At 40.1% G+C, this 12435-nt stretch overlaps 1 protein-coding gene across 1 annotated transcript in view; it reads left to right on the top strand.

Annotated features, from left to right (window-relative positions):
• Positions 1–247: 247 nt before the first annotated feature.
• lama2 (laminin, alpha 2) overlaps positions 248–12435 on the top strand; it is a 211952-nt gene continuing 199764 nt past the window's right edge. Inside the window, exon 1 of the mRNA XM_078275135.1 lies at positions 248–387. Coding sequence (XP_078131261.1) covers positions 321–387 — 67 coding nt within the window. The 5' untranslated portion in view covers positions 248–320. The remainder of the gene's footprint in view (positions 388–12435) is intronic.

The raw sequence follows: 12435 nt of genomic DNA, 5'->3' as shown, positions 1-12435 counted from the left end.
TGGGGGCCTTTCTTTCTGCCTATCTATCTATCTTTTCCCAGTTTTTACATTTTCCCATATTTTTCATTATCATTTCTTCCCTCCTCTGCCCCAAGATTAAACGTAGAGAGGACAGAGCAGAGGAGGGGAGGAGAGAGAGAGAGAGAGAGAGAGAGAGAGAGAGAGAGAGAGAGAGAGAGAGAGAGAGAGTGAGTGAGTTTTGGTCAACTTCTGTGAAACTTTCCTCTGACATTAAACGCAACACAGAGCTGCGCGAGAGGACAACAGCGCTGACTCCATAGCGCGCGCGGTACGATATCAAAACTTCAAGATAGGACAAAATGAAGCGACTCCGGCTCGTGCTTCTGACCGCGTTGCTATGGCAATGCTGCCATGCCCAGCAGAGAGGTGAGTCCTCAACAGACTGATAGATAAGACTATCGATCGATACACCAATACTCGGCACCGCGAGAGTAATTTACCGCAGGACAACACTCAAATGAGCTCCGTGTCACTCACTCGGGGCTGTTGCTCATTCCCCTTAATAAGCTAGCTAATCAGTCAACGGCTAACTTACACCTAAATAAAAAAGTGTTATGTCTGACCACGAGAGGCTTTGAAACATAGCTATGCTTTTAAACGTCCTAACATCAGTGTGGTAAGCAAGAACATGTCCTCATTGATCACACTTTGTTTCTAGCACAGTCAACAACTCTCGCTTTGCTGAGGGCTTCTTTACTTTGGTTTATCGTTTATCGTATACCGTGTTGAGCCTTATTAAAACAAACACAAAAAAGATCACTTAACGCTACATGGACAATGACAGATGCTTGTAAGTTAGTTGTCTGTTGTTTGTGATGTTCAAGTAGCCAGAAAACATTGAGAAACATAATGAATGATTAGGGGTCAGAGAGATACACGTCTTATTTGCATTTTTTTTAGACACATAAATCAAGTCAACATGACATACCTTGACATAGCTAAACTTAATGTAGGCCTACTAATACAGCACACCTTAATGTCATTTTGGATTTTCCTTTTGCAGTTACTGCTTAGCCCTGCTTAGAGTTTATCATTACTCGGTGCAAGTTATGTCTAGCCTACCCCCTAGGGAGTCTTGTTTTTCACCTTTTCACACAGTTCCAGTGCATGAGTCAATGTAGACTATGCACAATGATCTGTATCCTACTGTACGGGCCATAAAAATCATCAGAAGATTAAGACGATTTAGTTTGTAAAATAAGTTTTGACAGTGTGGCACATTGGTTTTGGAATTTGTGCAGTTTGCAGGTGACACTTTCCCATTGATATGAAGTTCAGATTGTCATTGATATCATTGTTAATGAAGTATGTAGTTTTTCTATCTGTTAGTTAACCGACCGACAGGCTGGCCTCTTTGTATTCCTCTAAGAAAGCTAATAATCAGGCCTGGACGGAATCTGCAGATTTTCTTTTTTTTTCAGTTTTCAGCGGTGATCCAGAATCAAAATTCTGCAGAATTCTGTGTCCGCAGATTCCGTGTGGCCCTGCTAATAATCAATCACAACATGACTTGAAGGTTGTTCACCCAAATTATGAAAATACATTTTTCAGTTTTTTTTTATTATTAATCTATAGTGGGATCTAGTCACGCAGATACGATATACAGTCCTGAGTTTGAACTATTTTCTACCAAATAAATGGTCTATATAAAACAGTGTTCACAGTGTGTTGTGGATTATCCAGAGTTATAACAAACAAACATTGATGTTCAATTTCTCACATCTTATTTTCATTGCTTTTAGCACCACAAACAAAATCCGGTTCACATGCACTGTATTGCTGTGCAGGCAGAAATCTCAGATGAATCTCTCGAAAGCCAGACGAATAAAACCACATCAATCTGCATGCCTGGATACCACCAGGGTTAAGTGAGAAAATATATGTGTTTTAGACATTTGGTGAACCAACCCTTTTAAAGATCAAACCGAGTCATGAAATGCACTTGAGAAGTTGTAGAACTTGTATTTGTGAGATTGTGAAACACGGATGTGCGTGCTTTGTGTGTTAGGGCCGTGACATAGTCAACAATGAAAAATGAGCAACAATGCCCTCAGTGGAGTTGGGGATTGACAGCTGGGACAAAATCAATATACAGTAACATGGCGCACCATGAGAGTCAACATATTCAAGCAAAATTCCTGATGCTTATAATTAGTCAAATTGCCCCTCTTATTACTAAAATGCTGTAAAAGTGGCCATTTTTAGAAGATGAAAACAAATACTTCAGTACGGGAAGATGATCGGTAAACTGTTTGAACATATGAGTGGGTGGAGGGTTTGTTTGCATGCGTGTGTCTGCCGAGCGAAGGTTTGGTGTTGGTGACTGTCGCTTGAAAGATGAGACAAATCTAGTGCACGTCATGCTTTTTTTTCTTCTTCTATTTATCCTCTTACAAACATCACCAGATACTGTTTAACCCAGGAGTGCTTTGGACCTCCTGCAGATGGGAAGGGGGGTGCCATCAGGATGTGTGTGTTTCTGCATACTGTGCGTGTGTTGAGAGAGTGAAAGTGAGTAGAAAAGGGCGGTAGAGGCCATCTGCATTAGGAGCCTCATTACCAGGCGTGTCAGCCAGGCATGCTCTCTATCAGCGACGGAGGTCAGAGAGACACCAGGAGATAATCAGAAAGAGAAGAGAAGGAGGAGGAGGAGGAGGAGGAGGGCTGAAAATAGAGAGGAGAGAGGAAGGAGCCTGAATTTAAGAGTTGTTAGGCATTGGAGGACACATCAGTGATAGAGAAAGGATGGGTGAATAGATGGTAGATGGAAGGTTCAGAGGGCATAAGAGAGGATGAGGTTGAAGAAACATAGAGTTGGTGAGGTATAGACTCTTTGCACGTGACGTCACGCTCTACTCACGCGAATTATGAACGCCATGACGGATGGTGGAAGAGCTATGCTGTAGAGTAGACGGACGGCAAGTCAAACACGTACGTGTTCGCTCATATAATAAAATGGTTATTTCTTGTTGTGCGGTGGGCTTCTGTAGGCTTTATGTTATGTCTGGTTTGAGTCATTGTATTAACAATAAGGGTGTAAGAAAAAATCGATACACTTGAGTATCGCGATATTTTATTTTGCAATACTGTATTGATTTTCAAAAAGGAAATATATATTTTTTTTAAATGTTCAAAAATATTCATGTAAGACAGTGCTTCACGTTTATGTTGTGTTTAAACCCCCTACCGCTAGATGGCTATGCTGAGACGCACCGCTAGTGTCCTTGCCTAACAGTGCCTAGCAGTGCCTGACTTTTTGCTAGAAGCTAACAATGTAGCTATGGCTGAACTTTGACCTACTTTAGCATGTAAAAATTAGCTCACTAAGAACCTGTGAACCACAATCCCAAACTGGCAGTTTGATTTTCTGTGTATTGAATTGTTTACCTAAAGTAAACTTCTCTGATTTCTATGAACATCATGTCTTTTTTTAAATATTAGTTTATACTTAAAAATAATCCCAATATATCGCCTTACGCACAGTATCGAAATATATTGCAATATATTGAATCGTGACCCATGTATCATGATACGTATCGTATCGCCAGATTCTTGCCAATACACAGCACTAGTTAATAAGGGGAACACACTTCTAAGGTTCCTTCGATATTTAATGTATCAAATCACTCTTAACGTAGAGCTAGCTAACTATTAACCACGTAATGCTAGCGCGTTAGCCTGCCTAAACCGCTTCTATTTAGTTAGGTTAGTTAAGTTTAATTATCTTAAAGTGATAACAACAACAGACCACACCGACTCCGTTTGTCTTATTTTAATGGTGCACAACTTCCCTTCAGTTTCACTTTATGTGGCTCTTTTGGGAGTTTGTCTTTGCTGCTGGCTGCAGACTTTGCATGGAGCTCATCAGGTGATTGCTAGCTAACGTTAGCTTCCAAGATAACTTGTGTTATTTATACCCAAAGTCAGCTGTTGAAATACATTAGCCTGCTCAGAGGTTGCCTTTAATATGAAGGGAAATTCAAATGTTAGTACAAGTTATTCCCATTTACAGTTTGATCGTGATCTGTCGTGTGAGTCTAAGCTGTGTTATACAGTAGTTGGCTTGGCTCAGAGGGCAGCTAACTGGCTCGGTGTTATGAAACGCCATAATCCTCGATGTGTTTAAAAGCTTTGAGATCAGCACCAGTGTATGGGGATACCCCGTTTACCACATAGTGGTACAGATCGTTGGCACTGAAGTTGGGCAGACTCTGCGATTTAATGAGGTCTGTGAAAATGGAGGGAGGAAGAAGGTAAGAGTCGGTATCCAATCCTGCGATCTCCAACTTCTCCAAATACCGCTCTTTGTGAGCACCTACCAGATGCATGCCCTACCTCGACCGATAACGGCACGACAACTTGTTATTCAATAGAAGAAGCCATAAAGAAGAAGATAGTATTATTATTACAGTTTATTTAGTGTTATTTATTTTAAACTATTTGAAACTAATGAAACTTTCCGTTTAGCTTGTGCTTCCGGTGATTCTGCCGTCCGTCATGGCGTCGTCACGTGGTCGTGGTCACGTGTTTGCAAAGGGTCTATTGGAAGTATACACAAACGGAAAGTTGAATGGAAATGGAATCTTTTGCAACAGTTTCCTCAGTATCAAAAAAGGGGGATGCTTGAGGAGACAGATGGAAACATTTGTTGATGATGAAAAGACACTTATAGCTTTAATTGATGCAGCCCTAAACTGTGTTTTCATATTGGTTTGATGCCTGTATTAGTCAGTAAATGTTAAGTCGAAAAAGAAAACTCCACTGCATCATCATAAAGCCAGAAAAGTTCAGTGTAATAATCAGCAGAAAAACAGAAGAATAGTCTTTATTGTCATTGTACATGTACAACGAAATTGGACGCAGTCCTATCAGTGCAAAAGCATAAGTGCAAAACAGGTGAATAAATAAATAAATAAATATAAAAGAAAACTCTAACATAGCTTGGACAATATGAATTATTTTGCTCCTGTGAAGAGCGTTATTTACTTTGCATCAATATGATTCTTCTTGCAATATAAGTTTTGAACTCCGTTTTGAACTTTCCATCAAGTGAGTGTCAGTATGATGCATGAGACTCTAGAGCCAAGCCAAACAACTATATTGATAAAAAATATTAAATGTCAAGAATGTGTGGCTGTCGCCGGGGAAAATTTTAAAAGTTATGAGAAGTTGCCAGAAAAGTTGACTTGTTAGAGTTGTGTGTGTATTAATGTGAATGTTACCAGCCTGATTTGCATGAATGGATATGTAGTAAACTCACTAGAGACACCTGTGTGGAATGAATCCAGACAGACAGGATTGTAAACCAACTGAGGAATCACATTTTTTTTATTTAGCAAATCCATGCGACTTATTCATAATATCGCTGTCCTGCAGAAACCTCATACTGCATCTTCAAAAAAGCAATCAGGAGAAAACTGATTGATTTCCCTGTTGATGTTTATCAAACTTTGGCATAATCAAAGGTGCAGCCTGATTTCTCTTTGGAAGGATCTATGCTGAAAATGTAAAAACAATAGTTAATTTGTAGATAAAAGGGCTCCTTAGATCAACTATAGATGTGTTTCTAAGTGTATGGTAATGTGGATTTAGCCAAGCCAGTGAATGTGATGTGACTCACCAGAGGTATCGCAATGAATATGATGTGAATCGAGAGTGTTTTTTTTTTTTTTTCCCCATCAGAGAAATCAACATTTTTATGAGGTAAATTCATCCCGATGTCATAATGTATCCAAAATATGTTGATCTCAGTCTGCTATGTTAATGTGAAAGCAGCCGAGCTTAGCTGAATGGATTTGATGTAATACACCAGAGGGAAAGCGCTCAGACTTTCTCATCCTGGGACCCAAATTCAGTAAATATAATCAATGTGTCCTAGAAAATAAGAGAGGAGGCAAGGTGACAAGGAAGAAAATGAATCCGGAAGATTGGAAGGATGCACAAGAGTTTAGTCTAGTTGGCTCTGTGCTGTAATAACAGGTTATATGGCAAAATGATATGTCGTTTGTTAAAACATGCAGATGAATGCAGATTATGGATACACAAGTGCTGTATTTAAGAGTGGGGTTGGAATAATTACAGACAAACATCACACACTTATTTGTTACTCCTAGAGTCCCATTCACACTAGTCTCGCATGGCCAGACCTTCCTCCACAGCGCAGCGGAGGAGGGTCTGGCTAGTCCACACAGCATTCCGGGATGGGAGAAAAACGTCGTTTATTGGCATTTCAGAGTGGACAGATAGTCTAGCTAGCTGTCTGGATTTACCCTGCAGAGAGATCTGAGGAGCAGTTAACCATAGTCCTCACAAATCCACCGGAGTTTAAAATTCAAACACAAAGAAAGCGGAAGGTACCGGTCATCCGGCTGAAAACAGTGACATCCGGCGGAATTTCCAGCGGCAACGGAGCAATCCCGGAAGTGGAACGTTGTGGATATAGACTAGTCGGACTAAACAAGACATTTGAAAACGTCAGCTTTTTTCACATTCGCGTCGTGGATATAGACTACATTCACACCGTATCATGATGGAAGAAGTATTCAGATTCTTTACTCAAGTAAAAGTAGCACAACTAGAGAAATACTCTCATCTATATATGGTATGTATCAGGCCTACTAGATTATATAACTTATGCATGAATGTGTATGCAGCATTTTATGTTGCAGCTGGTAGAAGTAGAGCTGATTTTAACTCCTGAATAGATTATGCTATTTGTTGTCAATTTACGAATGAATCAATCAACGGACTCATTGTTTCAGAACTGCTTGTGGCATGATCTGTCGCTCAGGTGCTATGAATAGTTGTCCAGTAATTAAAGGGTTAATTGTTGGGTCCTAGCTCCACCAATGTGCAAATGTCAAATATAGAGTTGGACCTATAAATCCACCAGGCTGACATATCGACCAATATTTGCTTTTTGCAGATGACTGATGTAGATGTTGGCCGATAAATTGCAGTACAGAAATGCTAAACTAGGTTTGAGGTACTTTAGAAACAGTGTATTCTACGATATAGGAACTGTGAAATGTCAAGCGTTCAAAAAGTACTTGAGCAAGAAACTGAACTCCCAATTGCTACAGATGCGTGTATGTGGGAAAATAATGTAAGTCACTTTGGACAAACGTGTTGCCAAATCAATGGCATCTGCCTGTTTGCTGCACCTTACAAGGACATTGAGTCTTATGTCTAAATCTATTTAAACTAAAATTATGGGAAGAAAAGGGAACTACAGTATAGTGAAGTACCTGTTGTGATTCTGCTGTGGCACACCTTTTGATTGAATTATAAGTTAACATGTAACGCTCATCCTTCATCGTTCATCAGGCCTCCCACCAGAAATGAAAGTTTATCTTGGTTTTTTAATTAGGGGACGTCTTGGGGTTTTACACTCAACCTGGCACTTGGTGTACGTGTGTGTCTGCTTACACTTTTAAAAGTAATCTTATTATGGCAGATTTTACATATGAGATTAGTCTCATTACAGCACTCGCATGTGTGTGTGTTCGTATATGTTTGTTTGTAGCTTACTGTCAGACTGTGTTTGTGAAGTTGTCATTGGCTTCAAGGCAGCCAAGAATTAATCAATGACATTGTGCCAAAGACACAGATCACATGAACTCCAACAGGTGTGTGTGTGTGTGTGTGTGTGTGTGTGTGTGTGTGTGTGTGTGTGTGTGTGTATATACTTTAGAGGAATCCTCGGGAGCTAAAATTAGCCAGGTGCTAAGTTGGAACAGTGCTGTATCCTTCCTGTCAATAAGACATGAAGCTGGAGAAGAAAAAAGAGTGAAGGATTTGGTGGCACTGACTGTTGTTTTTTTCTTGACACTTTCTTGTCACTGTGTGGGGCAGAAGTAGGTCAGGACGATGGCTTGCAGCTAGGTGATACCTGCTGATTTCAAAATATAAAGTATGCACTGACATATTACTTTTGGAATTGAACTAAGTATCAGAAGTGTTACATGTGGAATATGAATATAAATAGAGCAAAGGCCCAAACATTGTGAGATAATGGTGTAAGTACTGTGAACAAAAAAGTACATTATCAGAATGATTACAATAGCAGCTTCTAAAGCCCCCGTAGTAAATTGCACATTACTTTGTGTAGTTTTGGTGGCAAATCTGCTACATTGCTTAATTGCTCAAAACAAAATAAGAGGATGCTGTTCTGAAATGATACTGAAGCTTTCAGAGTTCATTGCATTGGCACATTGTGAAAAAAAATATTTGAAATGTTTTTCCGTTTCAGTAAAATGTAGTGGGACAAGTAGCGACTTTCTCTTTACTGCAGAAAGAAAATGGGATCATGGTCTCAATTTTTGAAAACACAAATAGGGACTGGAATTATGGAATAATGTAGGTCTACGGAGGTTCACAAAGGCTACGCTCTGATTGCACAAGCAATGCATAAGCCTATGATACATAAATACAGTCTAATGTTTCATGGGACAGTATTCATCCTACTGCATGTGTGATAGGACTCAAAACATTTGGTTCAGTTTGTTTTGCATGTTTGATTATTTGCATGCATCATTGTTTGTGTATTTGCTAGAGTGTCCTTATTACAATATCGTGTTAATATTTGACTTGTGCTTTTCCCTGTGGGGTTGTGCCTCCTCCTACAAAGCACATCATGCACTGAACAAAATGCATGTCTGTGCATGTGTGTGTGTGCGTGTGTGTGTGTGTGTATATACGCCATGTATGTGGTTGTTTCCTAGCTGTTTTGTTGTCAGAACAGCATTGATAACGCTGACCAGAAAATCAATAGTTCATTCTACCAGGGACACAATAGCTGCTCTGCCCAGCTCCATTCTACTGCGATCTTAGACACAGAAAGAAACAGGGCATGAGTTGATGCATTGGTAATTGTGTGTGCATGTGAGTTCATACAGGGTGTGCATGTGTAGCACAAGCTACTGCACCCAGACTGTTTAAAAAATGTGTGCTTAAAAAATAAGCAAGTCTATAATATGGATTTGTAGGAAAGAACATAAGAAATTGTACTATAGGTTGGATGAAAAACTTTTTTGGTTGGAGTACAACTCCCATCTTTGGTTTTAATACATTTCTTATTTAAGTCCACATTCTGCGCAGACATAATCCCACGTGTTAGCAACATATATGAAAAATAATGGAAATGAGTTCAAGTAATGTATGTGTTTAATAGCGTCTCCATGTTGAGAGGCATACAAATGGGTATCTTGTGAAGTCATGCCCCATGAACTCCAACTTGTAAATTTCAGTGGGGCCATTTCATGAGCAGAAATAACAATGAAATTGACCCAGCTAGTCTGAAGCACCAGTCCAGAGGTTCCATTCCTCTGACCTTTTTAGATTTTCTAACACATCTGCTGCTGTGCTCCAGTAGCATTTTACTTTTAGCCTACCAGGTAGCTAACTTGAAGAGTAAAGAGCAAAATGTAGGTTAATCCCTGGGAGTTTTACTGCAAAACCCATATTAACCAGTAATTCAATCTAGCACCGACTCTTAAAACGTATATTGCAGAAAACAGCTAAATATAAAACCATGTTCAGTTTTCTCATGCAAATGTGCCTTTTCCCAATCAAACGGCAACATATTTTTCATAATTCAGGGTCGATTAATCTGCTAATGATTTTTTATTTTCCTAATCGATTAATTTCTTCGTCCATATGATACCAGAAGAATGTGAAAAAAGCTGACGTTTTCAAATGTCTTGTTTAGTCCGACTAGTCTATATCCACAACGTTCCACTTCCAGGATTGCTCTGGTGCTGCCAGAAATTCCGGCGGGTGCACCTCTTTACGGCCCGATGTCTGGACTATGGTTAACTGCTGCTCAGATCTCTGCAGGGTAAATCCAGACAGCTAGCTAGACTGTCTGTCCAATCTGAGTTTTCTGTTGCACGACTATAACAACCTTTGAACGTACACACGTTTCACCAAAACAAGTTCCTTCCCGAGGTTATTTTGCAGCGGCACTGTGTCTCCGTCCGGTGCTTAGCGCCCCCCATGACGACTGTGATTGGTTTAAAGAAATGCCAATAAACGACAGCACGTTTTTCTCCCATCCCGGAATGCTGTGTCTCTATCTAGAATATCTATTTTTCCCCGCACAAAAAAGGCAGCGTTAAACTTGTTTCGATGATTTTATTGAGACTTTTTGAAGAAGCTGAACTTTAACAACCTTTCTGGTTCTCTGAAAATTCCATCAAGTAAAATGGACAGTGTTTGTTTGAGAGCTAGATAGATGTGAGTGCATGTTGGCTATGGGATTTGACCCTGTGACCTTATGGTAAAACAGTGAACGCCTGACATACAGATGTGCAGCTGCTAAAACAGAGGCTACTGACCCTTAAAAAACACACACACACACACACACACACACACACACATCTGCAGCTGCAAAGACTTTGGAATGACCTCCGTTTCTTCATCTTTCCTTCTCCATGTCGTTCTCTCGTCTCTGTCTCGCTCTCTGATCTTTCTGGGTGCTTATATTTTCCCAAGGAGCTTCCTGTGGTAACACATGGTGTCAATAATGAGCCCCCCTACACACACACACACACACACACACACACACACACACACACACACACACACACACACACACACACACACACACACATACTCAGCTACTTTCCCCTCCTCCGCTACTCATAATCCTTCGTCCCCTCTCGCCTACTTCTTTCTTTCCTGTCCCCTCTTTGCTCTTTCTTTCCTTCTTTTCTTTCATTCCTTGGCCTCCGGATTGTCATCTTCTTCCTCCCTTTCTTTCCTCATTTACTCTTGCTTTCTTTTTGTCCCTTCACCTCTTCTTCCCTCTCATCTTTTTCACTGAAAAGACATCCTGCACTAACGTTAAATATCAGCAAACAAAAGTTGAAGCATTTGTAGTTGTTCGTAGCTGATATCTGCATTGTTTTATGACGTCTATATCTTTGAAATGGTCAATAATACTTTGGGAAAATGTATTAATTTTGCCTGATGATGGACTTCTTCTACATCTCTGCCTATCCAAAGCATTTTCTGTTTCTCTATTTCATATCATTCCCCCTCTACTATGTGCCCCTTTGTACATTTCCCCCTCTCATCTCGTCCTCCTCCATCTCCTCTCCACTATCTATCTTTCATCCTACGTAGGAGTACCGCGGACAACCTCTGCAGCCATAGCTGAGCTCAGTGTCTGGCCTCAGTTTGTTTGTCTTGCTACTCCTTCACCGTTGGTTTCAGGAGGTCTTATTGTTCTGTTCCAGCTCAAATCACTTCAGTTGAAAACCTCTGTTTATCCACAGCCAACACACTGGGAGCAAGCTGTCTTTTCCAGGAGAAATCTGTCTGACACAGGCAGTTCAAAGACAGCCATAAAGCAAGATGCCCCCCCAGCTCTATTTTTGATTTTTTTTTTTTTGTTTGTTGGGTTTAATTTGTGTATGTTTTTTTTTCAGAGTTAAACTTTGGGAACTAGTTCTCAGACTGTTGATTTTGGTCCGGGGCTGTTTTTCTTCTAAGCTCTCATTATGTTTTATGTAGGTTGTTTAGCTACAACTGGGGAATGCACCAACGTGGTTTATTTGTATCAGAGATGATGGGATGTTGGATGAATGAATGTATTAATCAGGTTCATCATAACTATTGGAGGTTTCCAGTAAGTCATCTTAGATTTAAACTAACCAGTGTCATCTTGTACAAGTCAGAGGTGTAGGTATGATGTAAATTCCAAAACAGAGTCAATGCATGAATTTGAGTTCAGATTCAACTTCAAAACTCAGAAACAACCTGCAGATTTTGTTGTTTTGCCAATAGGGGCGTCATATCCCCATAGCCTCATTTGGTCGTTTGATATGGAGGACCTGTTGTACAACCTAAAACCTAATTCTTCAACACAATACTGCCGAATGTGACTTCTCCTGCAGTCCATTCAATGGAACACATGGCTTTCACAATCTCTGATTCTTTGGCTTTGTTGTGGCTTCACAATGGATTCCTTACTCACAAAGCAAATTCTCAAAACTTTTTTCTCAAAAAAAATGTAAACCTGGGGATGCAGGAAAATACATTAGTTTTTACATGTCATTCAGTGCAGTTTTCTTCTTTTTATTGAAAGAAGTGGAAAAAAAACTAAAACCTTTATTTAAAAGGTCCCCTCAACGTGGACAGCAAACTCACTGTACCAGACTCCCACCGACATCAAAATGCTTTGTGGATCATGTTTCAAAAGCTGATTTTTACACTTTTGTTGGCAAGTCTGCTGTGGGCCTCTGTGGTCCGAATGTCTGAGCTGAGGCTTCTTGTTAAGACTGCTGTTACTCTGAAGTGGTGTAAAGACTGATATCGGCTGGTTTTAGAGGCTGCTAGAAATTCCCAGTTACCTCACCCACGACATCCTTGTTCAACACATGGTCACAACATGATTTTCAGTCTTTCATA

Source organism: Sander vitreus, chromosome 18, assembly GCF_031162955.1.
Source record: "Sander vitreus isolate 19-12246 chromosome 18, sanVit1, whole genome shotgun sequence".
NCBI lineage: Eukaryota > Metazoa > Chordata > Actinopteri > Perciformes > Percidae > Sander > Sander vitreus.
This window is presented reverse-complemented; position numbering and strand designations above follow the sequence as displayed.